This window comes from Manis pentadactyla, chromosome 14, assembly GCF_030020395.1.
Source record: "Manis pentadactyla isolate mManPen7 chromosome 14, mManPen7.hap1, whole genome shotgun sequence".
Taxonomy (NCBI): domain Eukaryota; kingdom Metazoa; phylum Chordata; class Mammalia; order Pholidota; family Manidae; genus Manis; species Manis pentadactyla.
In genome coordinates this window covers 22,781,818-22,808,298 of record NC_080032.1, presented here as the reverse complement: position 1 = coordinate 22,808,298, position 26,481 = coordinate 22,781,818, and the positions used below count along the sequence as shown (strand labels likewise).

Here is a 26,481-nt window from a genome sequence, read left to right as displayed (position 1 = left end):
TTAATTAGTGCTCAGAAATGTGGGGTTTGAACCCAGATTAGGACTTGAAATCCAGAGGCCTCCAGGAAGGTAGTGGTTTACAGGAGAGTCTGAGGGATTTCATGGCTCAGAGGTTTGTGGGCCAGCCTGACCACAGACACTGTAGGCTTTCCTCTCTGTTTTTAAGAGCATAGTTTATTTATATACTAACCCTAAGCAGGGGGATTAGAGACTGAATACCAGCTTTCATCACATGACCAGCAAGTTTCTTAACCTCTTTGACTCAGTTGCCTCATTTGTGCCTTAATATTGTGGACAGGATTCAAGATCATATATGTGTCAATAGGAGAACTAACAGTTAATGTATATGAATGGCACTGGTATGCGGTAACTGCTCAAAAAATTTCCCTCCGTCACTGCTTTGTCATGGTCTGCCCAGCGAATACCATTTGGGGCATTCAAAAAACACAAAAGGGCCTTTAATCATGTCTTCAACACAAGTTGCTTTATGTTTTTTTGTGTGTGTTTTGATTTTTTTTGTGGGTGGTAGGTATAAAATGGGCTTTGGAGTCTTAGGTGAAATTTCAGCTCTCAGCTGCTGTGCTGGTAAAGGCTGTTGCACTTTGGGCACATGTCTTAACCTTTCTAAGCTTTAGTTTCCTAGTCTGCCTTACAAAACAATTATAAAAACCCAAGATCATTTTTGTAAAGCACCCAGCGTCCATCAGGACTCTTAGCCTTAGGGCCAACAGTGGCTATCTTGGTGTGAAGGAAAGGGTGAGAAGTCCAGGCAATTTGGGTGGGGAGGGAATAAGAAGAGAGAAAAATCCCTATCAAACTAGGGAAGCTCCTGACCAACTAGCAAGAGTGAAACCGAAATGTGTGTTTGTAGTTCTCATTTTTCTCTCTCAGGAAAGAGCTGAGATTCAGGAACCCCAGTTGCTCTGTCCAAGGCTAGTTCCATGCGGTCCGGCAAATCCCCTTCCCTCTCTGCCCTTAGATTACCCCCAGGGTCCCTCTCGGAGGACGCTCTCCCCTATGTAAACATCTGTGGTCTCACTACTGACCAGCAGAGGGCAGCGATGCACCAACATTCGCTATGGAATTTGCGCCCCCAAGTCTAGTTTGGTTTGCTCTGTTGCTATTGTCTGGCCCCAACAAGGAAATTGTGGTGAAATAATACTAGTAGTATGTTCCACTTTTTCAAAGAGCCTTGTTTTATCCTCCGTGCACAGTCAAAATGAAGTCTTGCCACCATATACGGATGAGGAAGCAGAGCCGCAGAAACATAAAAAGTTTAACAAGGCCACATATAAACAATTGACTAACGATTTTGGTCACACCACATCGTACATTTAGACCATTCCAGTGCTAAGAACTCATTGCAGTATGTCTGGTCTGCTTAGTACCAATAACCCGTTACTTAATTTATGGTTCATGAAGTATTTTCTGTTCCTCAATATCGGAAGATTCTCCTCCCTAGCTTACTGAGGCTTCTGGAACTTTTTCTTAATCAACTGCGTTTTAGAGGCTGTCTGGTAGACTTCCAAAAATATTAGATTAAAAACTCCAGAACTTGGTGTTTTGCCGCAGTTCTCATATGATAGGACAGAGTGGGTTCTAGTCCAAATACTGCTCCTTGTTTTGCAAAAGGAATTAAGCCCCTCACTCTGTCTCAGCACCTTCATGGATTATTTTAATTCCATGTGGTACTGGAATAGCTTTAGATCAATAGTGGTACTTGAAACAGACTGCCAAATGCTACACCTGTCCCCAAATCCAGATTCTGATAGCAACCCCCAACCATCCAGAGAGTCGTTTTTGATAGACATTTTATTTGTATGTATGTGCAACAGACAGACCCCTGGGTTGATTAAGATGCTATAACAGAATGACACAACTCAAATTAGATTAAATATTTAAACATTAAGGAAAACTTTACTTAATTTAACAGTAAATTCCAAGGTGGCTCATGAATCAACTCAACAACATCAGGATTCCTGCCCGAAAAGTCAACAGTGCTGATATTGAGAAACCCCAGGCTACACTGATCAGGATCCACCCTGTAGGTCAGGGGTTGGGGCTGGGGTCTGTTCAATGAAGCACATAGTGGTGAGGAAGAGGCTGGAGGACTCCACACAAAACTGGGTTTTAGAGAGTCTGAAGGAGAAAAGGGAGACTGGTTTTTGGGAGGGGAATCAGCAGTCTCCATTATAAGCCCAGGTAACTTATTTTTTAGCTCCCAGTGTGAGCTCTAACGAGCTCCTACACTGTGTGTGCCCCACTGCTGGGAGGTTTGGGGGTATAACAGAATCAACACTTGGTCCTTGCCCTCATCTTGCTTATATTCTAGGTGTTTAAACCAGACTTGCATTATATCCTTTTTATTATTATCATTTGCTGTCTTTTAATTGTAGAAAATACTGAAAGGAATAAGGAAAACCCAGAATCACTCATAACCCATCGAGACAGCTACCACTAACATTTTTGTTTATTTCCTTCTAATCTTGGCCCTGTTTTCTAATTATTGTAATTTATACAAATTACCTCCACATTCATTCATTCAACAGCTATGGAGCTGAGTGCTGGTGTGTGTGGTTTAGATTCTTACTGTTCTAGGAGTTCCCCGAAGAACAATTTCATTGTAGTCCTGCATCACATCATTGGACAGGGGAGGCTTGCCCTGGGTCTTGAAATAAATTTGAACAAGGAAAGAGGGTATAAGGAATACCCAGTGAGAGGAAGGGAATGTCCTAGGAGCAAAGGCAAGGCAGGTGGGGTTAAGGGAGAAGACTGGCACCTGTTGGAAGGCTAGAGGGGAGGAATCAGGGAGGAATCAGTGGTAGGGAAGATTTTAGATATAATGGAAGTCTGTTTTTTTTGGCCTGTCCAGCATTCATCCTCCCTTCTGATAACAGCGTCCAATTTTCCTTTGGGGAATCACTCCTTAACCACCTTCCACCCCACCTTCAGCTTCTGTTTGGACATAGCAAACCCCATCCTCTGGTTTAGAGATGGTCATGTGGTTGTAGTTGACAATCAGAACACCACATCCCTCTGGCCAGTGATTGGCTCATAGGTGGACACATGACTAGATCACACCAATCAGGACCAATGAGCCTCAATTCCATTTGTTGGGACTATCTGGAAGGAGAAACTCTTTCCATTGCAATCGAGGCTAATAAGATGAAGCTTAGAGCTGGTAGCTGTCTTGCCATAATGAATGGAGAGTTTGCCTGAGAATAACTTCAACAAAATAAAGATTAGGACCCAGGGTTGAGAAGGATTGACAGAGTCCTAAGAACAGCGTTTGAGCGCCTAGGTCCAGTTGAGCCTAAAGTTCATGGCTCCTTTGGGTTGCCCAGCTACATGAGCTAATAAATTGCCTTTCTTGCTTAAGCCAGTTTTAGTTAACCTTCTGTCTTTTGAAACTAGAAGTTTTAACACACTCTGCATTCTAGAGTATGGAAAAAGTGTGAGACTTAGAGTCAGAAGGACTTTGCTTTGCCACCAGCTGTGTCCTTGGGCAAAAAAACCACTTCTCCAGGACTCAACTCCTCTCTAAAATGGAGAAAATAATATGTGCTTCTATATTATTGAAGGAAATGAATGACTAGGTTTTGTGAACTGAAGAGAAAGAAAAATGTAAAAGATTTTCATGAAATCACAGGGATAGTTTTAGGAAGATTATTCTAAAAGGGCTTAAAAGGATAGCAAGCTTAAAGGTAAACTTGGATGTTGCAGGTGTTAGGTGGTGATCTGAGTGAAGTGGCAGCAGGTGCAAGAAGGATCATAGGCTACCATTTTCCCTTTGATAAATACATGTGACAAAGGAATATTAATCCAAGAAAAGTGGCAGCACAAATGTGATGATAATCAGCTATTGACACTGGCTTCAGGATCACAGATGATAGGGAATGGTGGGAATTGTGGAAAACTGGACAGTGTATGTCCCATCTGAAGCAGGCAGCCTCCTCTCAGCTTCAGTCTGCCACACTCTATATCCAAATTTCCTAAATATTCAAGGGAAGCCAGAAATCCAGACACTCCCAACAAATGGAATTGAGTCTCAGTGGTTTTGATTGGCCTCATCTTGAAATATCTAAATTTTCAGATGTTGGTTCATTCTTTTTTTTTTTTTTAGCACGTGAACTCAACACAACTTGTCTGTCACAGCCCCAGGAATGCTAGTTTATTCTCCCTTGTATAAATACCATGATGAATCTTAGTTGCAAGGATGAGAAGGCAGCTAACAGGGAGATGTCCATATGAAACCAAGGATGGGCAGAAAATTCATGCAGGGGTATCTCCATTTTCTCCTGAAAATCAATTCTATAAACATTTGTTCAATCCGCACATCAACTCTATGAGGTAAGGCAGGTTAATTCCATTATGCAGATGGGGAAACTGAGGCTCAGAGAATGCCCACATCCACAAGCTACAAAGTAGCCCCTCAAAACTGCACTCCTTACTTCCTCCCTGGTGGTACCCAAGTTGGAGCCAACTTTGAAGATCACTAAGATGAAGACATATTAAGGAGAAAGAACCCTTTTGCTTAAAGGATGCCAGCCTGCCTCTATTACCCACTTAATCTCTGGTGCCTTTTAAATCCCCTGGCTTCAAGGTGAATGTAACTACTGGGCAGCACTTCTCTGATGATATGGCAGTCACAGAGTGCATGGCTCAGAATTCCTCCAAGAGTGTCTGCTGTGAAGAGCATGGTTCACTCACAGCCCTAAGTCCCATTCCTCTGAGTCCACCAGCAAGTTCACACGAAGGCCCTACTTCCCCAGGCTGCTCCCAGCCAATGACTGGGCATAGTAGGAGTGCTAGTGCAGCCCCACTGCTGCCAACCTGGAGTTCTTCTTACAGCTGCCTTTGGCTTTGGAACTCCACATCAGCCTGCGTGAAACTTTCTTGGAACTGCCCTGCTGTCTGAAGCTCTTCCTTCACCTCTCCTTTTGCATGTGTTGGACTAGCATCACAGTCTGAAGAGGCCCCTGCCTGTTCTCCCTTCCCCTTTGTTCTTCAGGGGCATAAATAAATAAACCAGTAACTCTTTTCCAGGTCTAAGCCAGTCTTGGCATGTGCTTCTTAGATGATCATAACTAACACAGATGACTTCCATTTTGTGGAGTGAGCTAATGAAGTCTACAACCACCCAAACCCACAGTCATCTGTTGTCAAGGAAACAGTTTCACACTGTAATGGTTATACCCATGGGCCTTAGAATCAGAATGACCAAGGTGTGAGCCCCACTTGTTAGTGGTATGACTTATAGGAAGCTTCTTAACCCGCCTATAGGCTCTACTTCCTCATGTATTGAATCAATGATTCTTCACCAGGAGTGATTTTGTCCCCCAGGGGACATTTGGCAATGTCTGGAGATATTTTTCGGTTGTCATAACTGGAGGAACTGGAGGGAGGGAAATTATTGCTACTGATACCTAGTGGGTAGAGACCAGGGATGTTGCAAAGTATCCTGCAGTGAACAGAGCAGTCCCCATCCCTGCACACACACACACACCCCAAAAAGAACCATCCAGCCCAAAATGTTTGTAGTGCTAAGGCTGAAATCCCTGTGTTAAATGGAGACAGCGATGGTAGCTAATTCAAAATTCTGTTGTGAGGATCAAGGGGGATCAGTTGTTCAATATCTGTCATTTCTGTTTTCCCCCACCCACCTCCACAGGTCAGGGGCCAGGTGATTCTCGATCCATGTTCTTTATCACCAATGACTAGAACATGAAGATGCTGAGTAAATTATTATGAATTTCAATATTTATCAGATGAGTGCAAATCAACAAATGGTAACTATTATTATTATTATTATTAGTAGTAGTAGTAGTAGTAGTAGTATTACCAACACTGTCTTCCCAGCCCCTGGCTCAGAGCCTGGGGCATAACTGGTCCTCTATATTTGTTGAATGAATGAATGAGAAATGGAGGAGTATTTACTCATTAACCACTAATTTATGTACTTTGGAGAGATATTGGAGACTCTTGGGAAATAAGCCCAGTCTTTTCCTTTTTATTTGCAAAGAGGAGTTTTGCTCATCAAAGAAATGACCTTAAAGGATTGAGACCTCTGCTAAGCCAGGGTCAGGGTCCTGACTCAAAGTCATGTAGAGTTTAGGACACACACCTTGCTCAGCTTAGGCAAAAACAGAAAACGGGCCAGGCTTTGTGCAAACTCGCTGTGAAACAAGAGCTGTTTTCAGGGCCCAGGAACACGCTCTGTCCCATGTTTAATTTCTTCCATCTGTCTGGTATCTGCCCTCTGCTGCCCTCTAAGCCATTGCCACACATTGTCTGCATGCGTTCCCATATAAGGTGATCTCGCTCTCCCTTTCTCTCCCTCTCTTCCCCTCTCCCTCTCTTTCTCAGGGTTGGACGGCAGCAGCACTTGCTTCCTCCACCCTGCTCTCCCTCTCTCAGCCTTCCCTGGCAGCCTCTGCTGTGAGAATGGATGGCTGGAGAGCGGGAAGGGGCAGGGGGCTGCCAAGGAATGTGGCAGGGTTATTTTTGTTCAGGCTGCATTCTTTGCCAGGCCTGCAGGCCCCAGGCACTTGGGGATGTCACATGCCGATAAGACAGTGGGGGTGACTGAGACCTGTGGCTCAAATCTGCAACACCCCAGGTGTGAGCCGTCGTCACGGAGCTGGGAGACTGAGGGGGCAGGGAGGGAAGGGACTCTAAGGTCATGGAACTCACCTCTCCCCCTGTCCTGTGTCTGATTCACATAAAGACAGGTTTGATCCTTCAGAGAAGCAACTGCAGGAACTGAGATCTATAACCATCTCTGGGCAAAACCCAACATTTGCTGCAGAGTGGAGAAGAGCCAGTTATCATGGTGAAATTATTAGCTGTGTGACCTTGGGCAAGTTGCCTGACCTCTCTGACTCTATTTCCTTATCTGTCATAATAGTATCAACAAATCTACTTGATACTGTTCTAGTATCCCAGTGAAATGTAAACCCTTGAAGGCAGAGATTATTGTCTATTCCGTTCACTATTGTTTCACCAGCACCTCGAGAATAGTGCCTGGCACACAGTAGGAGCTCGAATATGTATTGAATGAATTAAATGAGATGCTTTTTAAGTGCAAAGCACCCAAAACATAATAGCTATTACTACCTATTTAACAACAGGTGTTCATTTAGCACTATTAAGTGTCAGGCCCTGTTAGGAGCTGAGGGTATAGCAGTGATCACAACAGACAAGGTCCCTACACTCAGAGAGCTGATATTCTAATAGGAGATATAGACAATCAGGTAAATTAAGTTCAGAGAGTACCAAGTGCTATGGAAGAAATTTAAAATGGGCTGTGGAAGAAGTATGTTTTTCAAACCTTGTGACTGTGACTCACAGCAGGAAATATGTTTATTGTGTGACCCAATGAACATATATGCATGTTTATTAAATTGAAATAAAACCTTCACAAAACATTTGTGGTAGATTGTCTGCAAAGATGTCTGCCAACAAAATTAGCAAACATCATTCCTGGTATGCACATGCCAAGAAGTAGAATCTATTTCTCCTTTCCTTGAATCTGGGCAGGTCTTACTACTTGCTTTGACTAATAGAATGCAGTGGACTTGACACTGATTGTTCTGGGCCTCAGCTTTAAGAAACCTGGGGCTTTCACTATTACACTCTTAGTTCCCAGCTGCCATGGAAGGAAGCTCAGGTTAGACCTCTGAATGGAAGCAATCTTGGATGTTCCAGGCCCAGAGCAGCTCCCAGCTGAATTCAACTGCATGGTAACCCAGCAGATACACATGGAGCAGAAGATCTGCCTTGCAGAGCCCAGCTAACCCACAGACTTGTGGGAAGAAAAGATGTTGTTTTTAAGCCAATAAACTTGGAGTGGTTTGTCATGCCGCAAAAAATTATTCTGACACAGAAAAAATTGCCCTTATTCTGTGTGTTATTTTCTATTCCATTTCATTTCAGTTATTAAAAATATTAATCAAGACCCACTACATTGATTTTTGTATCCACAAAATGGGCCATACCTGACAGTCTGAAAAACATGGAGAATGACTCGTATGTGGGTTATTTTAAGAAAAGGGGTCATAAAAGGCCTCCCTGAGAAGTAATGTGAGCTGACACCTGGAGGAGGAGAAGGAGCCAGGCTGGGCTAGATCGGGAAAATAGCCAGGCAGAAGAGAGAGCAGTACAAGGGTCTTGAGGCTAGGATGGGTGTGGTGTGTTTGAGCAGCAGAAAGGAAGCCAGTGGTTGGGGAATAAGGAGAGAAGGGAAGCCTCAAATGAAATTAGGCGTTCTGCTCTGCAGCTTCTGGGTCTTCAGCTCTAGGGAACAAAGACAAAGTCTTGGAAGACTTCAAGTGGACAGTTGACCTCCCAAGGCCCTGACTGCCTTTTTTATTTTTAAATGAGGTAAGATTCATGTAATATAAAGTTAACCTTTTTAAAGGGAAGCATTTAGTACATTCATAATATTGTGCAACCACTCTTTCTCTCTCCAGAAGATTTCCATCACCCCAAAAGGAAGCCCTGTACCCATTACACAGTTGCTCCACATTTTCCCTCCCCCCAGCCCCTGGCAATCACTAATCTGCATTCTGTTTTTAATGGCTTTGCCTTCTCTAGATAATTCATATAAGGGGAATTATACAATATGTGGCCTTTTGGGTCTGGCTTCTTTCACTTAACAAAATGTTTTCGAAGTTCATCCCTGTTGTAACCTATTGTACTTCATTTCTTTTTACGGCTGAAAAATATTCTGTTGTAGGATTATACCACAACTTGGTGAGCCATTCATCTCTTTGCCCATCGTTTTGATCCTATAATTCATCTACAGCACTCTTATAAACTTTGCATTGATTTTATCAGCTGAGGAGGGAGCAGAGGTCTTAAAGACATGAAAGAGAAGGCCAGTTTGTGTCCTGCCGCTCTTGGCCTTTGCTTGTCCCCTCCCATAAACCTTTTCCTGCATGATTTGGAGCTTCCTCGTGGCCCAAAATGCGGTTCCACTGCTGGTTACCCTTAAACACTCCCCCTTAATTCTAAAAATACACCAACACTCAGCTGGGAAAAAAAGAACTTGAAAAGCATCTGAAATGAAAATATACTTTTTTCCCATCATCAGCCAAGTGTTTTCTATCTTCCCCCTCTTTGATTCCAGGGTAGGTGCCTGGGTTTCAAACCATTAGCTCTCCCTGGAGAAGAGAAGAGTTTCTTTGGCAAAGCCTTTATAGGCCCTGGGTAGGTCCTCCCACACAGAAAATCACTTTGCCTCCTGCCTTGGTGGCCAGATTTGTGGTCCTTCCCGATTCTGCTGAGCTGGTCTTGAGTCAGTTTAATAGGTTGGTGAAAATGGCTTTGGGATCAGGCAGACCATGTTTGAATCTTGGTTCAGGCAGCTACTAGCTATATGACCTTGAGCCCTCTATTAATTCTCCAGGCCTCAATTTCCTCAATTATAAAATGGAAAACACAATACTGCCCTTGCAGACTTGTGAAAGAAGATTAAATGAGACGATGTGAGTGTGGGCAGTGTGCTGCAGGGAAATGAGGCCTAACTCCGGGCGGTGCCTGGTTCTTCAGCTAGGGGGCCAAGCACCTTGGAGATGTGGGGGTGGTTCAGTTGACCTCACAAGGCCTTTCTGCCCATCATTTTGACAGCATAATTCAACATATAATTCAATTTGTAATTCATTCAGCCTGCCTTCCAGATTCCCCCTCTGCCATTTTCTTCCTTGATTTATGTCTTGAGATCCCAATCTGTGCAGTAACCTCAAAGCAGCCGCCTGCCCCAGGCACCCTGTTGGGTTTAGCCGGTGGGAGGCCAGGCAGGGTATCAGAGGGTGTGAAGAGAGTGAGGGCAAGACTGGCTGAATCTCAAGGCTCCTGTCAGGCAGCTTTCCCTGAACAGATGCTCTGCCAGGAGTCCGGTGCCTCTTCCCTTCTCTTGCTGCTTTAGGCTTAGGGCAGCAATGGCTTCCTTGGCTGGTGGCCCTTTGCTGGGTTCCCTAAACCTTGCCCATGCATTTATAAGTAGTCCTGTATTAAGTTCTCCTCAATTGCCCAAACTGTGCCATCTTTATCCTGCCAGGGAGCTGACTGATACCAAGGTTATCCATTCTAGTCAACTCAGATATGCAAAAGGAAGGACATTATTTTATAATCAACTCAAGTACAACCTCCTGTCATTATTGGGCATCTCCCCCTCACACACATCCTGGGCTCTTTTGCAGTGACAAAGCTTTGGAAAACCACTTGCCATCTTCTGACAAGGGCCCACTCTGGTGACTGCTTGGCCACCCACCACCCATCATCCCAGGCTGCCTGGTCCAGTGGCATTGACACTTTCATGTCAGGCCTAGGACAAGGTAAGCTTTGGCCATGTTGGAAGCCACTGGACTCATGATGGGGCCTCCTTAGGGTAGCCCCCCTTTTTGGGAGCTGCCCTGGAGTTATCAACCTGTGACCTTTTCTCAGTCTTCCCTAGCATCTCTCTTTTATCTTCTCACTTTGAAGGAACTTTTCTCTCTGCTCCTGCCTTGAAGACAGCCAGCCAGCCTACTCTTCCCGGAAGACTTCAGACCTGCACAAAAGACAGGAAGTACAGCTTCTGATTTCAATCTGCAAAATTCAAGGCAGTGCAAATTGTTTCAAGCATAGGGGAAACAGACAGAGAACACACATAAATTAATATTTTAATAAATTCTGACACATATGTGAAGCATTTAACAGAGTTTCTGACATACAGCAAGCACTCAATGAGTGATGACATGATTATTATTTGAACCCAGTTTTCAATAAGTATTTTCAATCCATACTTATAACCAAGAAATTAATATGAAGTACATATTAATTTTACTCCTTTATGTTGCTGATTAATCTCACAAAACCCACGAAGAAAACTATTTTACACCAATGTACTAAATGGCACACATTCCAGAGACCTCTGGAATCTCATCCATTCAGTTGAATATTTCACAGGTTATTTATCTTTTTCCTTTTAGGAAAGCACATTCTGCCACTAAACATACCCACAAGATTAAATTGCCAGAGCAGAGACAATTTAGGATATCTGCAAAACTCAATTGAGGTTTCCATTTAAATTTAATTTCTTTCATTTCCAAGTAACCTAGATGGCAAAGGCATTAAATGACAATTAATGGATAACAGAATAACCCACTTCCGAATTTGTTCCTGTGTCTGGGTCATTTTTCCCAGTTTTGAAAGAATGAGATAAAGTGGGCAGTGTGCAGAGTAAGCCCCAGATGGGATAGCATCTTGAAAACTGGCATTCATTGAATACTCGAGCAGAATCCAGAAATATCTCATGGTCAGGATGAAAGGTCTAAATTTAATACTAAAAACAGAAAATTGGCTTGGCTTCTCTGTACTCTGCACAGGAAAGTTCTTGTTTGGAATTTCTGAAATGAGAAGGGGCTGGAGATGTTATGTTCACAGCATCCTAGGATTTTTGTGGGGACCTAGCAGGTCTGCTGTTATTTCAAGACTTCATTTGGTCCACAGTGGAAACCTACATTGAAGAAAGATAATCCACTGGAAGGAAATCAGGGAGAAGATTCATACTGATACAAATACTCCTCACAAGAAGTACAGGTTCATTTCTTCCTCTTCCAGTTTTGCTTATCTAGCTTTTAAGATTTAACTACCTTCCCTGACCACCTGTATGGGACATTTGTTGTTCCTGATTTCACTGCACTTCTGCCTCTGGTAACAGAATCCAGCTCTTCCTTTTAGAGAGCCACCCTCACCCGGTCTATTACTATGTCCATCAGAGTCATAGGAATTGATTCAAGAATGGTTTAACACACTTCAGACCAATGAGAGTTGGCCCTGGGAATTTTTTTGCTTGAACTCTCGGAGAAAAGATTCTACTTTTACTGAAGTTAGTAGGCTGGAAGAATGTAAGCCTCTTGCTACTAGCAGCCCATCCAGAGGAAATTGGGGGTGAGAGGCAAAGAGGTGGAGGGAGAAGAGTGTCAAGAATGACATCTCTGAGCTCCTAGATCAAGCCATAACTGAAGGTAGTTATATCCTTGGAGTTCACAATTGCTTGAAATAATGACCTGTCTCCTTATTCTTTATCTTGTACTAAAATGAACCCTTAAAAATACACTTGACCAGGAGTGATTTTTTCCCCCTCCCAATAACTACAGTAGAAATTCACAACTGTGTATGGTCCTTGCAGTATATACAAGGTTAAATAAGGGGTTTGGAAAGGGCAGCTTCCAGTTTCTCTCTCACCTCCTTCATACCTCTTCTCATCCTCTGCTTTACTGGAGGCTGGTGAACATTGAAAGCACACTTCCATATAGCAGCATCTTCTTATCAGAGGGCTTTGGGTGAGAAGCAGATTGGGAATTTTAGTACTTTGGTAGCAAGGGATGTGTAGATTCCAACAACAGTATGTTGTTGGAACCAAAAACTGCTAAAGAATCCACATCTTGGATCCTGTAGCCTACAACCTGTGCACCTAAGGTGCTAAAATTAACAAGAATTGAAAGGAAAAGACAAATCCAGGAATGAATGGCCATCCCCCACTACTCACCCATATCCCTGAAGTACATACCCTGCTCACCTGACTTAGCCAATCAAAATGCTTTATCCATAAGAGAGTGGAGGTTTGTACACAAATGTTCATAGCACTGTTCATTATAGCCAAAAACTGGAAACAATCCAAATGTCCATCAATGGATAAATGGATGAACAAAAATCTGTACAATGGAATATAATTCTGCCATAAAACAAAATGAAGTACTACAATATGGATAAACCTTGAAAACATACTAAGTGAAAGAAGCCAGACATAAAGAACCACACATTATTCCATTTATATGAAATGTCTAGAAAAGTCAAATCCACAGAGAAGGAAAGCAGTTTATGGTTGCCAGGGGCTGGGAAAAAATTGAGTTTTTAAATTGCAAGCTGAGAGATGATGGCTAAAGGATACAGGATTTCTTTTTGGGGTAATGAAAATGTTCTGAAAATTAAGATGATGATGACAGTTGCACAACTTTGTGAATACGCTAAAAACCATTGAATAGCACCCTTTAAATGGTGTATTATAATATGTATGTGAATTATACTTTATAAAGCTACTTTTAAAAAGAGAGTTAGGGTAGGAGTGAGAACCTTTTAGAAAGGCTGTCTCATGTACCTAGGACTTCCCTTCACCTATTAAAAATGTCAAATATAGTTCAGCCAAGAGGCATCTTTATGGGTTTACAAAGAAGACTCAATATAGCATTTAAGGGGAAAAAGTCTTCGTGTGACTTGGGACGTAATCAGCAATGCCTTCACTGCTGTGAAATTGTTGCTGAGAGGTTCCTCTTGGGCCCCTCAATAAATCTATCCAAAGTTTTATCTTAAACGAATCAGGGAGTGGTAGCAAGTCTTCCTTTGGCCTGTGTCTGGGCCCTATAGCTAGGCAGGGACCCAATATGTGCAGGCCTCTCTGTGTCTCTTTTTTGCTTCAACTTGGAACATAAACTTCTCAGTGTATGAATCCCAGGTGGTCTCAGGTTCTTCCCTGTGTTCCAGAGCAACCACACTAAGCATAAAATCCATTCAAGTTTGAGTGAAAAGAGTGAATTCCACTTCTTATTTGAATTTATACAGGCTTGCTTTCTCATAATGAAAAGTATAGTGTTTCTGTAACAGTTGCAACAGGCAGAAGAGGAACTAAAAACTACTAGATAAGCCACTCCTTCTCTAGCCTTTTCTGTAGACTCAATAGAAGGAGCAAGTCTAATGTCTCATTTTTTAAAAAGAAGAAAAATAAAAGGAAAAGTGTTCTTAGCTCTTCCAGTGTCAGGAATTGTTCTAGTTGCTTTACCTGTTATCACTTTGCTTAATCGTCATGTTAACCAGTCGAGGAAAATATTATTTTAGCCATTTTATAGATGAGGAGGACATGAAAGCTTAGAGACGTGAGGCCACAAAATGGCAGACCTTTGATTCAAATTCAGGCAATCCAGAGAATCTAACACACCCAAACAGGATCAATAAATTATGTAATCCCTTGTACAAATTTTTTATTGTATTTCTCAAAGTTATTTCAATTATTCAGCTTTTCCGGTTTTAAGTGTTGCCTCCTTTAACTGGTTGTGAGCATCCGTGAGCTGGGAAGGGTCTTAGTTTCTTTCCAAGTACCCTCAGGGTGTCTTCACATGGTAGTTCAATAGTCAGAAGGCAGCCAGCAATGGACTCCTCTTGGAATGTCCTGTTTCCTCTGCCTGAAAAAATCTCCCCTTTCCTGTTTGGCTAATTTTTACTGATCCTTAAACATCACTTTGTCCAACTCAACCTCTCCTGATAGTATGGTCCCTTCAGCCCCAAATAAACTTGGGACCCTTCATCTAGGTTCCTCCATCACTGGGTACTTTATGAAAGCATTTATCATAGCTGTATTGGTGTTGCTTAGTCAATTGTCTCTTTTCCCACACTAGACTGTCAGCTCCATGAGGACAGGGGCTACATAATTCCCACGTGCCATTGCATATAGGAGATGCCTAACATAGAATTTGGTGGGATTTTTTTTGTTGCTGTTCTAACTCTGATGCTAAATCTGCAGTTGGATTCTTCCAAGATGTTTGAATAGGAAAAGCTTAGTTTTCAGGGTATGAGGAATTTCATTTTTTTTCTTTTCAGTGCCATCAGGAAGTGCACTGGTTTCTAGTCTAATATGGGTGGATTCAAAATACCATTCAGCAACCAAGGTCTCCCCCAGGCCATCTAGTACAATCCTGGGGTCTCTGTTTCAGTAGATTTCTGAGCCTCCTTTGTGATCTGGCATGGAGATCTTCCTCCTGCCTAACCCACTGGATGTGAACTCTGTGAAGGACCTCATTCATTTCTGCAGGTACCTAAAAAGGGGCTCTCAGAAGCCACAAGGAGCTTTTTTTTCTTCAAGGTCTTAGCATATTAAAAAAATTACTGGATTTAAACAAATTTAATTCTCAGTACAGACAATGTGGCCCAATAATGTGACACAGAAGCTGAAATCTCAATGATGAATGGGACTGCTTTTAATTCTGCCAGCGACTCTCTTGAACTGTATAACCTAATTTGGAGAAACATTTGTCAAAAACCTAAATCTGAAGCCCAAGTCAAAAGCTTTACCAACCCAAATCTCACTGGCCTTGCTTCAGAGAAATCATCACCCCTTTGGTGAATAAATGAATGGATGAAAGGACACACACTTAACTTGTGGCAAAAATTAGAGTATTTGTAAACTGCAAACTGCAGCACGTTGGAGAAAGCTTATTGCCATGGTAACGACCCCAAATTCTCTAGGCTCTTAGCAGTGGCTCAGAGGTTACGCACCCACCGCGTATTTCGCCCGCCACTCCCTGCTCCCAGGCCGAGGGACCCCGCGGAAACGCGCTGGCTCCCGCCGGAAGTGACGAGAAGCCACGGCGTAGCAACCGTTGCCAGGGAGCTCGTCTCTAGGAACCCACCAGAGCCTGTATACCTCCTGCGGGGGGAAAAGTGGTTTCTTGAGGAGAATTTGAGGTAACCTCGCTAACCCGCCGGTCAGAAACCTCCAGAATCCCCAGAGTAGGAGGGAACTCCCTCTTCCTTCCCTTCTCAGTGCAGCACCTCGTAAGTTGTAAGGTCGTAGCAGTTAAGCCCTCAAATGAGGGGTCGGCCCCTACCGGGCCTCCGGGTGATCCAGGCCCCTCCCCCCGCGGGATGAACAGGCTCCTGGGGCCCAGAGCTGCGTCTGCGAGGTGTCTGGGCCGGATGTGGGATCCCCTGTCCCATATCCCGAGCCTCGGGGGCAGGGAGGACACTATTTTGGGGAATCCTGTGAGGCTGCTGGTCCCGCGCTCTTGCCAGCCTGGGACCAGCAAAGTCATTTCTGTCCCAAGTTGTGCCAGATAAACGCACGTCCTGGTTTTAATTCTTACCCCGACCCTCTCGGGTTCTTCTGTGGGTGCTTGTGAATTAGTGTGGCAGCTTTCCGCTGAAGAAGGAGAATAATAGCTTTTGCTAATTTTAGAGCGCAGAGCCCACTGCGCATGGCTGACCTGTTCATTACATCTTTGTCCTTGGCCGGTGACTATCTGAAGGCTGGGGGCTAACTAGGGGGGGAACCCAACTAGTTTCATTTCCTCTTGGTAACGCGTTTACTTAGTGTTTTGTTTTTGTTTTATTTGAAAGGGAAAAAAATGTGTGTGTGTGTGGTATATGTATACATCATATAATTTGTAAATCATTTTACATCATCTAAAAATTAAATATGTGCAAGTGATGATGTGGACTTTTTACTTAAAATATTTCTAACAATGGAAAACTTGCATCTGCAATGTGGATTTTTATTTATGTAAAGGTTTACTTTTATAGCTTACAAGGAATTTCATATTTTTAAACTTGGTTAACCTTTCTGATGTCTTTTTGGCTTATTTTTAACAATATTTACTCATAATTTTGTCATAATTATGGAGAAAGTATAATATCTTTACTGTACTTTAAAGTACTAATTACATCAAATATCTTTGATGTTTTCTAAGCATCCAGCTCCACCCACCCAATTAAAAAAACCTATTTCAGAGCAAGATGCATGCAACTTCAATCAGTCTTAGGTAAAATAGCATCTATCTATTTCATGGTTAAAAACAGGGAGAAATGAAGTAATTTTTGTTTCTTTTTTACCAGCTCATTAAAAAAAATTTTTTTTAATTGCTAGTTTAAAAAATTGATGCCTACAAAATTTCTACCACTTCCCATACTAGACAAGTGATACCTGCATGCAGGAAACACCAGGAACCTAGGTAAAGCTGTTTCAGCAATTAAATAATCAGATACTCAACTTTTAAATAAGCTATGATCTTTCTCACTGTCAGCCGATTTCAGCTTATGTTTTGCCTGGCCTTGGGCCTGTGAACAATTCATTCAGTCTAGTGGAAGAAGTCACTGTTTTAGATGTAGTGGGTCTTCAAAGATGTAATTAGGCATGGATATGTCCTCATGGAATTTACAGTTGAATAGAGAAGAAAAAATGTACATAAGTAACTAGTACAAAATAGAAAAGTAACTCTAGGAGAGCAGGGCAGGTAAAATGTGGTCAGCTTGGAAGGCGCTTGTTATCCTGATGCAGAATTTGGGGATTAACTTGAGAAAAAATTCCTGGAGGAACTTAAATTTGGAGGGCAGAGCTCGAAAAGCTGTTAGAATTTGCATCTCTGGAGATGGGGGAAAGGAAGGAAGGTCTTAAGGTGGAGAAAAATTAACTGAAGGCAGAGGTGGAAAAACTATTTAGGGAGTAGTACTAGTAAAGTTGACTGAAATTTGGAAAGGGGTGAAAGGTAACAATTCGGAAATAAAGTTAGGAAAGGTTAAATTGAACTGGATCTTAAAATATCTCAAAATATAAGAAGTTTGGACTTTATTTCATAAGCAATAAAGATTCCTACAAATGATTTGGATTGGGAAAGGCAGAGACAGGAAAATTTGAGACTGTTACCTTACTGAAGGGAAAGGAAGTATAGGCCTGAATTACTCCAGGGTGGCAAAGTTGATGTCTGCAGGGCCAAGCCCGTAACATCAATGGGTGAAGAATGCTGGTTGAGGAAACCAAAATAAAACTGAAGACGCTAAAGCTGACAGCCTTTTTTCAGCTTCAATTGGGTATGGCCATGGTTGAGCCCAGGGTTGCCAGATACAGATTTTCAAGAGCAACTGGACATCTGGATTTTAATGTAAAAAATGTCCTAGTTTTTACATACGGGCTGCTAATAAAAAATAATTAGAAGCATGCTTGCAGCCTAACAAATTTTTACTCTTGGGTAAAAGTTGGGGAGCTGAATGGGAAAGATGTAGGTAGGATTTATTGTTCATTTGTCCACCTTGATTCAGATGGTTTTTATCCCACCAGCTGCATATACAGAAACATTTGGCATTAAATATTAACAGTATATACTGTAGCATTCATAATAAAGTCTTTGTACTCTGATTTCTTTCAACAAAATAACTAGTTTTCACAGCATTTTGTATGCCATGTAGAATTATACTTTTCATGCCTACTTCCTATAAATATTGCTAATTTTTTCCAGAACTTTGTTATCAATATTGAGGATTTTTTTTCTGTATTTTTACTCCTTAGTTTAAGTTACAAGACCTAATTATGAGTGATCAAATCAAATTCATAGTGGACAATCTCAATAAGGAGCCTTTTAGGAAGAACTATAATTTAATCACATTTGATTCCCTGGAGTCAATGCAACTACTACAAGTTCTCAATGATGTTCTGGCTGAGATTGACCCAAAGGTAAGAGTTTTCTCTTTCTCTGTAATGAAAAGGGTGGCAGGAAAGCAAGTTTCTACCTTTACTTATCTTTAAGTTGTACAAATTATTTAACCTCTCTAGGCCTTATTTTCCATGCCTGTAAAGTAATAGCAATAGTACTAGCTCAAAAATTAAATTATCTGCTTGTACCTTATTTAACAATTATTTCTCTACTTCCAAACAAATAGATTTGGTCCTGGAGTGAAAATGCTTTTACAGAAAGTTTTATTGTATTGCAAGTTAGCTCATGTCTCTCTTGTACACTGGTCTTTTCCACGGGAGACTTTTTTAAGCTTGACATTTTTAGTATGAATCCTGATCTGACTTGTATGTACGTTCACCTGGGATCTGGGGGCCTCCATACTTAATCTTATGAAGAGACCACAGTGCCTGTTATGCTCTAGCAGAACAATTTTGTCAGTGAGTATAAATATTATTCTTTGTTAGATATACAGCAATGATGTATTTTTTCAATTTCTTTGTTAGCAAATTGTTGATATCAGAGAGGAGATGCCAGAGCAGACAGCCAAACGGATGTTGAGCCTTCTTGGTATCCTTAAATACAAACCTCCAGGAAATGCCACAGACATGTAAGACTCTGATCACATGTTGCTTTCTTAAAGCTATGCTTTACTATTCCAAATTTTCATAGGCTATGATCTGTCTTCCTAAGCAATATTTAGTCTCTCTACTAGTCTCAGAACATTACTGAATGTCATGCACAAGGCTTAAGTGGGCCAGTTCTTTCTCCTAATCAAAAAAAGTCAGGCAAATCCACTATTCCATTTCATCATTTATTTGCCATCCTAGATAAAATGCAATAACTTAAATCCACCCAGTCAATGAAGTGAAGCAGGAAGGCTGATTGTACCAATTTATGTTCCAACACAATCTCCCCAAATATTCTAGTGACATATTGAGGGCCTAATTTTATGTTTATTGTTAATGTACAGACTGACTTTAGAATAGCTTTGGTTTTATCTTAAAGTAGTCATGGAAAACAGTCAGGAAACTGTAAATCTGGTTTGGCGAATGTGATCGCTTTCAAGGTTTACTTATATGCCTGAGTATGTGTGTGTGTATTTTCTTTTTCTAGGAGTACTTTTCGTCAAGGTCTAGTGATTGGAAGTAAACCTGTAATTTACCCAGTGCTCCACTGGCTTCTTCAGAGGATTAATCAACTGAAGAAAAGAGCATATTTAGCTCATTTTTTAATAAAACTTGAGGTACCAAGTGAGTTTCTTCAGGATGAAACTGTGGCTGATACCAATAAACAGGTATACAATACATAAATGGTATTTAAAAACTATATGTAATACATATCAATGTGCACATTATTTCAAACACATGTCAATCTCTCTTCAGTTTATTTGCTGTCTCTGTATTTCCAGGTGGCACCAAAAGGTGCAATAGTTATCAGTTATTGTTCAACTATAATCATGTATGAAAGTACTGACTTTTGTATGCAAATACTATTTCAGGGATAGAGTTATGTGGATAGAAAAAAAAACCCTGAAATTTGGATTTTAGAATAATTTATTACTTAAGAATTGTGGGTAGATAGGATCTTGGACTTGGGACTACAGAGTACTTTGCCAATCAGTTAGGTGACTATACAATTTGGCATCTAAATCAGAGACAACTGTAATAAATTGACAGTATCCCAAGCAATTTTGGACATGTGAGCCTCTGAGATTGTGTATAGGCAAGGAAGCTAGGCTTGCACTCTCAAAAAACTACCATTCACGCAGTAGGTAGAGAAAGGGCCAGGAATTTGAAATTCCAGTGTACTTTCATCATCAGAATTTTGGGGTGACATGAGGTTCTGGCCTTGAAGTCTTAAAGCTCTTGACTACTAAGGATGTTGGCTGATCTGGCTCCTGGTCCTTGGATTTCCAAACACACTGATGATCAAAGCCAATGGAAAGAGAAGATTCAGCCTTAAGATTTCAAAGGACTTTGATTTTTTTTTTAAAAGTGCCTCTGTTTAGCACTTTGTGCTTTTATTCCGTAGTATGTACACAGACTGATTCATACCAATTTGTTGTAAATAATTTGTCAGTCTATCTCTCTCAACGACTGTGAGGTCTTTGAAGAAAGGTATCATATCTTATCCATCTTTGTTTTCCTCCAGGGTTTTGTAGAGTTGCTTCTATAAGGTATGTGCTCAAAATTTGAATTGGAGTAAAATAATTCAGCTAAGGGATAACTTCCTCACCCCTACCCTGGATAATTCCTATTCATCCTGCACATCTCAGCATAGACACCACTGTCCTTGGAATAGCCGTATCTGGCCCTATACCTTTCATATATCAGAATAATACAACATAAAATTAATTAGTTGTCTGTCCACGTGTCCATGTGTTTTGTTTTTCATGTATTTTGTTTTTTCATCCATGTATTTGGGGTAGCTATGGCAGTCACTCAAAATGGAGTCAATATTGATATCTTTCTTTTTCTTTTCTTTTTATATATTTATTTTTCTTTAATTATGGTAACATTACATACAATCACATGAGCAACATTGTGGTTACTAGATTCCCCCCATTATCAAGTCCCCACCACATACCCCATTGCAGTCACTATCCATTAGTGTAGTAAGATGCTATAGAGTCACTACTTCTCTTCTCTGTACTATACTGCCTTCCCCGTGCCCCACCCCCATGTTATGTGTGCTAATCACAATGTACCTTATTCCCTTAATCCCTCCCTTCCCACCCATCCTCCCTAGTCCCTTTCCCTTTGGTAACTGTTAGTCCATTCTTGGGTTCTGTGAGTCTGCTGCTGTTTTGTTCCTTCAGTTTTTCTTTACTCTTATACTCCACATATGAGTGAAATCATTTGGTACTTGTCTTTCTCTGCCTGGCTTATTTCACTGAGCATAATACCCTCTAGCTCCATCCATGTTGTTGCAAATGGTAGGATTTGTTTTCTTCTTATGGCTGAATAATATTCCATTGTGTAGATGTACCACATCTTCTTTATCCATTCATCTACTGATGGACATTAGGTTGCTTCCATTTCTTGGCTATTGTAAATAGTGCTGCAATAAACATAGGGGTGCATCTGTCTTTTTCAAACTGGGCTGCTGCATTCTTAGGGTAAATTCCTAGGTGTGGAATTCCTGGGTCAAATGGTATTTCTATTTTGAGTTTTTTGAGGAACCTCCATACTGCTTTCCACAATGGTTGAGTTAGTTTAAATTCCCACCAGCAGTGTAGGAGGGTTACCCTTTCTCCACATCCTTGCCAGCATTTGTTGTTGTCTTTTGGATGTTGGCCATCCTAACTGGTGTGAGGTGATATCTTATTGTGGTTTTAATTTGCATTTCTCTGATGATTAGCGATGTGGAGCATCTTTTCATGTGCCTATTGGCCATCTGAATTTCTTCTTTGGAGAGGTAAGTGTCTGTTCATTTTTTAATCGGGTTATTTTTTTTTGGCGTGTTGAGGCACATGAGCTCTTTATATATTTTGGATGTCAGCCCTTATTGGATACGTCATTTATAAATATATTCTCCCATAGTGTAGGATGCCTTTTTGTTCTACTGATGGTGTCCTTTGCTGTACAGAAGCTTTTAGTTTGATATAGTCCCACTTGTTCATTCTTGCTTTTGTTTCCCTTGCCCAGGGAGATATGTTCATGAAGTCACTCATGTTTATGTCCAAGAGATTTTTGCCTATGTTTTTTTCTAAGAGTTTTATGGTTTCATGACTTACATTCAGGTCTTTGATCCATTTCTAGTTTACTTTCGTGTATGGAATTAGACAGTAATCCAGTTTCATTCTATTACATGTAACTATCCAGTTTTCCCAACACTGGTTGTTGAAGAGACTGTCATTTCCCCATTGTATGTCTATGGCTTCTTTATCATATATTAATTGAGTTTATATCTGGGCTCTGTATTCTGTTCTGTTGATCTAGGGGTCTGTTCTTGTGTCAGTACCAAATTGTCCTGATTACTGTGGCTTTATAATAGAGCTTGAATTTGGGGAGTGTAATCCCCCCTGATTTATTCTTCCTTCTCAGAATTGCTTTGGCTATTTGGAGTCTTTTGTGGTTCCATATGAATTTAGAACTACTTGTTCCAGTTCGATGAAGAATGCTGTCGGTATTTTGATAGGGATTGCATTGAATCTGTAGATTGCTTTTGGCAGGATGGCCATTTTGACAATATTACTTCTTCCTACCCAAGAGCATAGGATGAATTTCTATTTGTTAGTGTTCTCTTTAATTTCTCTCAAGATTGTCTTGTAGTTTTCAGAGTAGAGGTCTTTCACTTCCTTGGTTAGGTTTATTCCTATGTATTTTATGCTTTTTGATACAATTGTGAATGGAATTGTTTTCCTGATTTCTCTTTCTGCTAGTTCATCATTAGTGTATAGGAATGCAACAGATTTCTTTGTATTAGTTTTGTATCCTGCAACTTTGCTGAATTCAGTTATTAGTTCTAGTAGTTTTAAAGTGGATTCTTTAGGGTTTTTTATGTACAATATCATGTCATCTGCAAACAGTGACAGTTTAACTTCTTCCTTACCAATCTGGATGCCTTTTATTTCTTTGTGTTGTCTGATTGCAATGGCTAGGACCTCCAGTACTATATTGAATAAAAGTGGGGAGAGTGGGTATTCTTGTGTTGTTCCCGATCTTAGAGGAAAAGCTTTCAGGTTTTCACTGTTAAGTATGATGTTGGCTGTGGGTTTGTCGTATATGACCTTTATTATGTTGAGGTACTTGCCCTCTATACCCATTTTGTGGAGAGTTTTTATCATGAATGGGTATTGAATTTTGTCAAATGGTTTTTCATCATCTATGGAGATGATCCTGTGATTTTTGTTCTTTTTACTGATATAGTAGATGATGTCGATGGGTTTTCGAATATTGTACCATCCTTGCATCCCTGGGATGAATCCACTTGATCGTGATGTATGACCCTCTTGATGTATTTTTGCAATATTGATATCTTAAGACATTTCTAGGGTTGAAACGTTTATGCAGATATTTATGTCAAACATTATAGTAGATGTCATGGGAGAAATACAACAGAATGAGCCCACTCCAGCTGCTACACTTGGAAGGCTTTACATAATATAGGACATACAGAAGTGTAAATGTGAAATGTTCCTCCTTCTTACCCTCTCCCATCAGTAAATTTGAAAGAAACTAATTCTTCCAGAGGAAACTTATTAATAGTTTTTATTAAACATGCCCAACTAATTAACAGAAGAATTAACAGTAATTAAGACATGTTTATTCTTGAAGCATATTTGAGGTAAATATATAAAATAACTTAAATATTTAGCCAGTCTTTTAGCAGAGACTATAATAAAAAATGTACATTGTCTTTTTGAATTAAGAGTTTTTGAATGAATGACTTACAGGTTTGTAGAAATAATTAGTCATGGAAAATATTATTAATTACCTGTCACCACCCTCAAAAAATAATGTTATAAAAAATTTTTGGATAAGAGTTGTGATTTTTTCCATTAATTCCGCTACTTTTTATCCAGCACCTATATCAGTTATTCACTATGCTAGACCATAGGGATGCAAAAGTATATACAATCAATATGATTCTTGTCCTTCTGACTCTCACTATTTAATGGAGGGAGACAGACAAGTTCTTAATTTTATATGATACTTACTCTACTATCATGATACTCTGATATAGGATAGGTACAGGACCGGATAAGGCTTTTCTAAGGCTAGTGATGTCTTTGCCAAGACCTGCAGGATGATTAGGAATTATCCACATTAGGGGTGAGGAAGTCATGGAGTACTCTCAGAGGGTACAGAGTGTGTAGACTTGAGATGAGAGCATGGACTATTCCAGAGATTGAAAGAAGATTAACATAGCTAGAGTATAGAGTGTGAGTTAGGAAAGTACCCAGAGAGGAAGTTAGAGAAGTATTTAGTGACTGGATTAAGCACCCCTACTTTTTTGTGCCCTATATAAATATTTAAGGATGTATTTTTTAAAATTTTGTTATCATTAATCTACAATTACATGCAGAACATTATGTTTACTAGGATCCCCCCTTCACCAAGTCCCCCCCACAATCCCCATTACAGTCACTGTCCATCAGCGTAGTAAGATGCTGTAGAATCACTACTTGTCTTCTCTGTGTTGTACAGCCCTCCCCATGCCCCCTCCCACATTATACATGCTAATCATAATGCCCCCTTTTTCCCTGCCCTTATCCCTCCCTTCCCACCTATCCTCCCCAGTCCCTTTCCCTTTGGTAACTGTTAGTCCATTCCTGGGTTCTGTGAGTCCGTGAGTTCTGCCATTTTGTTCCTTCAGTTTTTCTTTGTTCTTATACTCCACATATGAGTGAAATCATTTGGTACTTGTCTTTCTCTGCCTGGCTTATTTCACTGAGCATAATACCCTCTAGCTCCATCCATGTTGTTGAAAATGGTAGGATTCGTTTTCTTCTTATGGCTGAATAATATTCCATTGTGTATATGTACCACATCTTCTTTATCTGTTCATCTACTGATGGACACTTAGGTTGCTTCCATTTCTTGGCTATTGTAAATAGTGCTGCGATAAACACAGGGGTGCATCTGTCTTTTTCAAACTGGGCTGCTGCATTCTTAGGCTAAATTCCTAGAAGTAGAATTACTGGGTCAAATGGTATTTCTATTTTGAGCTTTTTGAAGAACCTCCATACTGCTTTCCACAATGGTTGAATTAGTTTAAATTCCCACCAGCAGTGTAGGAGGGTTCCCCTTTCTCCACAACCTCACCAACATTTGTTGTTGTCTGTCTTTTAGATGGTGGCGATCCTTACTGGTGTGCAGCGATATCTCATTGTGGTTTTAATTTGCATTTCTCTGATGACTAGTGATGTGGAGCATCTTAAGGATGTATTTTTAATGCTCCTCTATAATGACTGAAGTAATTACTTTAAGTTAATAGATAACCTGATTAAGAAAAGCCTACTGTGTTTAGCCATTAGTGTATAATTTTTTAACTTGTTCTTTTAGTATGAAGAGTTGATGGAAGCCTTTAAAACTTTGCATAAAGAATGTGAGCAACTCAAGACATCTAGATTTTCTACAGCAGAAATAAGAAGGGTAAAGAAAATAACACATAAATAATATTTTTTTGGATTTGAATAATATTAGATTTAACACTTTTATTTTTACTTAATTCAGTATGAGTCCTAAGACTATATGGAAACTAGTGATAACAAATAGCAGATTTTCTTTTATAGGACCTTTGCTAGTTCTTTACTAAAGAAATTAATGAGGCCAAGGTAACTTCATAATGAGTTTCTACATACTATATAGACCACTACCATAGATTAGAAAGGTTTATATTCTGGGTCTTTATCTACTATATATACATTAACTAATATATATTACAGAAAATAGAGAAAACAAATGAGAAAAAGTTATCCAATTGTTACATTTTGTCATATACCTTTTCAGGCTCTTGTGTGTGTGTATATATATATATTTGGAATCACACTGTACATAGTTATTTTTATATTTTTAAATCATTTACATTGTGAATATATTTCCATTTTTATCTTTCTGCAACATGATTTAGGTGACTAAATAATATTCCACAATGTGGACATTTTAACATTTTTGTGGTTTTTTTTGTTTTCATTTTTTCCTATTATAGTTAATGCTATAATTATCTTATATATAAATTTATTTTTGGCTATCTGTGATTCTTTCCTAAGAATAAATTTCTAGAAATGGAATTGCTTATTAAAGGATATGAAAAAAATTTTAGGGCTGTTGATGCATGTTACTTAATGTTCTCCAAAAAATATTTTTATGTTCTCACCAGGCATATAAATTCTTTTCTAAATACTTCTAGTTCTCACATTCATAAATTTCTGTATTTTAGAATTCCTGAGTTGTTAATGCCATCTTTATCTTCTTATTCAATCAGGAAACAGAAGTTGCTTCCTCAGGGAGGCCTTCCCTGATTCCCTAGATAGATTAGTTCTCCCAATTCTTTTTGTTTTTATAACACTCATTATATTTATAATTAATGTGTCTTCCCAATTATCATTAAGCTCTATGAGGGCAAGTGTCTATTTATCTTGTTCACCACTATATCCCTAGCTCCTGTCACAGTGCCCCTCTTCAGTAAGAATTTGTTGAATATATTAGGAGTGAAAGATGAACTCACATCTAGTAGAGAAGAAAGACCCACAGATAGATACTTAAAACAGTGT

General features: G+C 40.2%; 1 protein-coding gene across 9 annotated transcripts in view; it reads left to right on the top strand.

Moving 5' to 3' along the window:
* IFT81 (intraflagellar transport 81) overlaps positions 1–26,481 on the top strand; it is a 192,928-nt gene that overhangs the window by 71,648 nt on the left and 94,799 nt on the right. For 4 of the 9 annotated variants that reach the window (XM_036929264.2, XM_036929260.2, XM_036929259.2 and 1 more), the window contains 4 exons: positions 18,095–18,259; positions 18,764–18,867; positions 19,374–19,554; positions 25,271–25,360. In XM_036929264.2, the coding sequence (XP_036785159.2) occupies positions 18,116–18,259; positions 18,764–18,867; positions 19,374–19,554; positions 25,271–25,360 (519 nt within the window). In that variant the 5' untranslated portion in view covers positions 18,095–18,115. Of the gene's footprint in view, positions 1–5,671; positions 5,790–15,350; positions 15,502–16,498; positions 16,575–18,094; positions 18,260–18,763; positions 18,868–19,373; positions 19,555–25,270; positions 25,361–26,481 lie in introns of those variants that run through there. The other 5 variants (XM_036929255.2, XM_057491865.1, XM_057491866.1 and 2 more) reach the window with 3 other exon arrangements.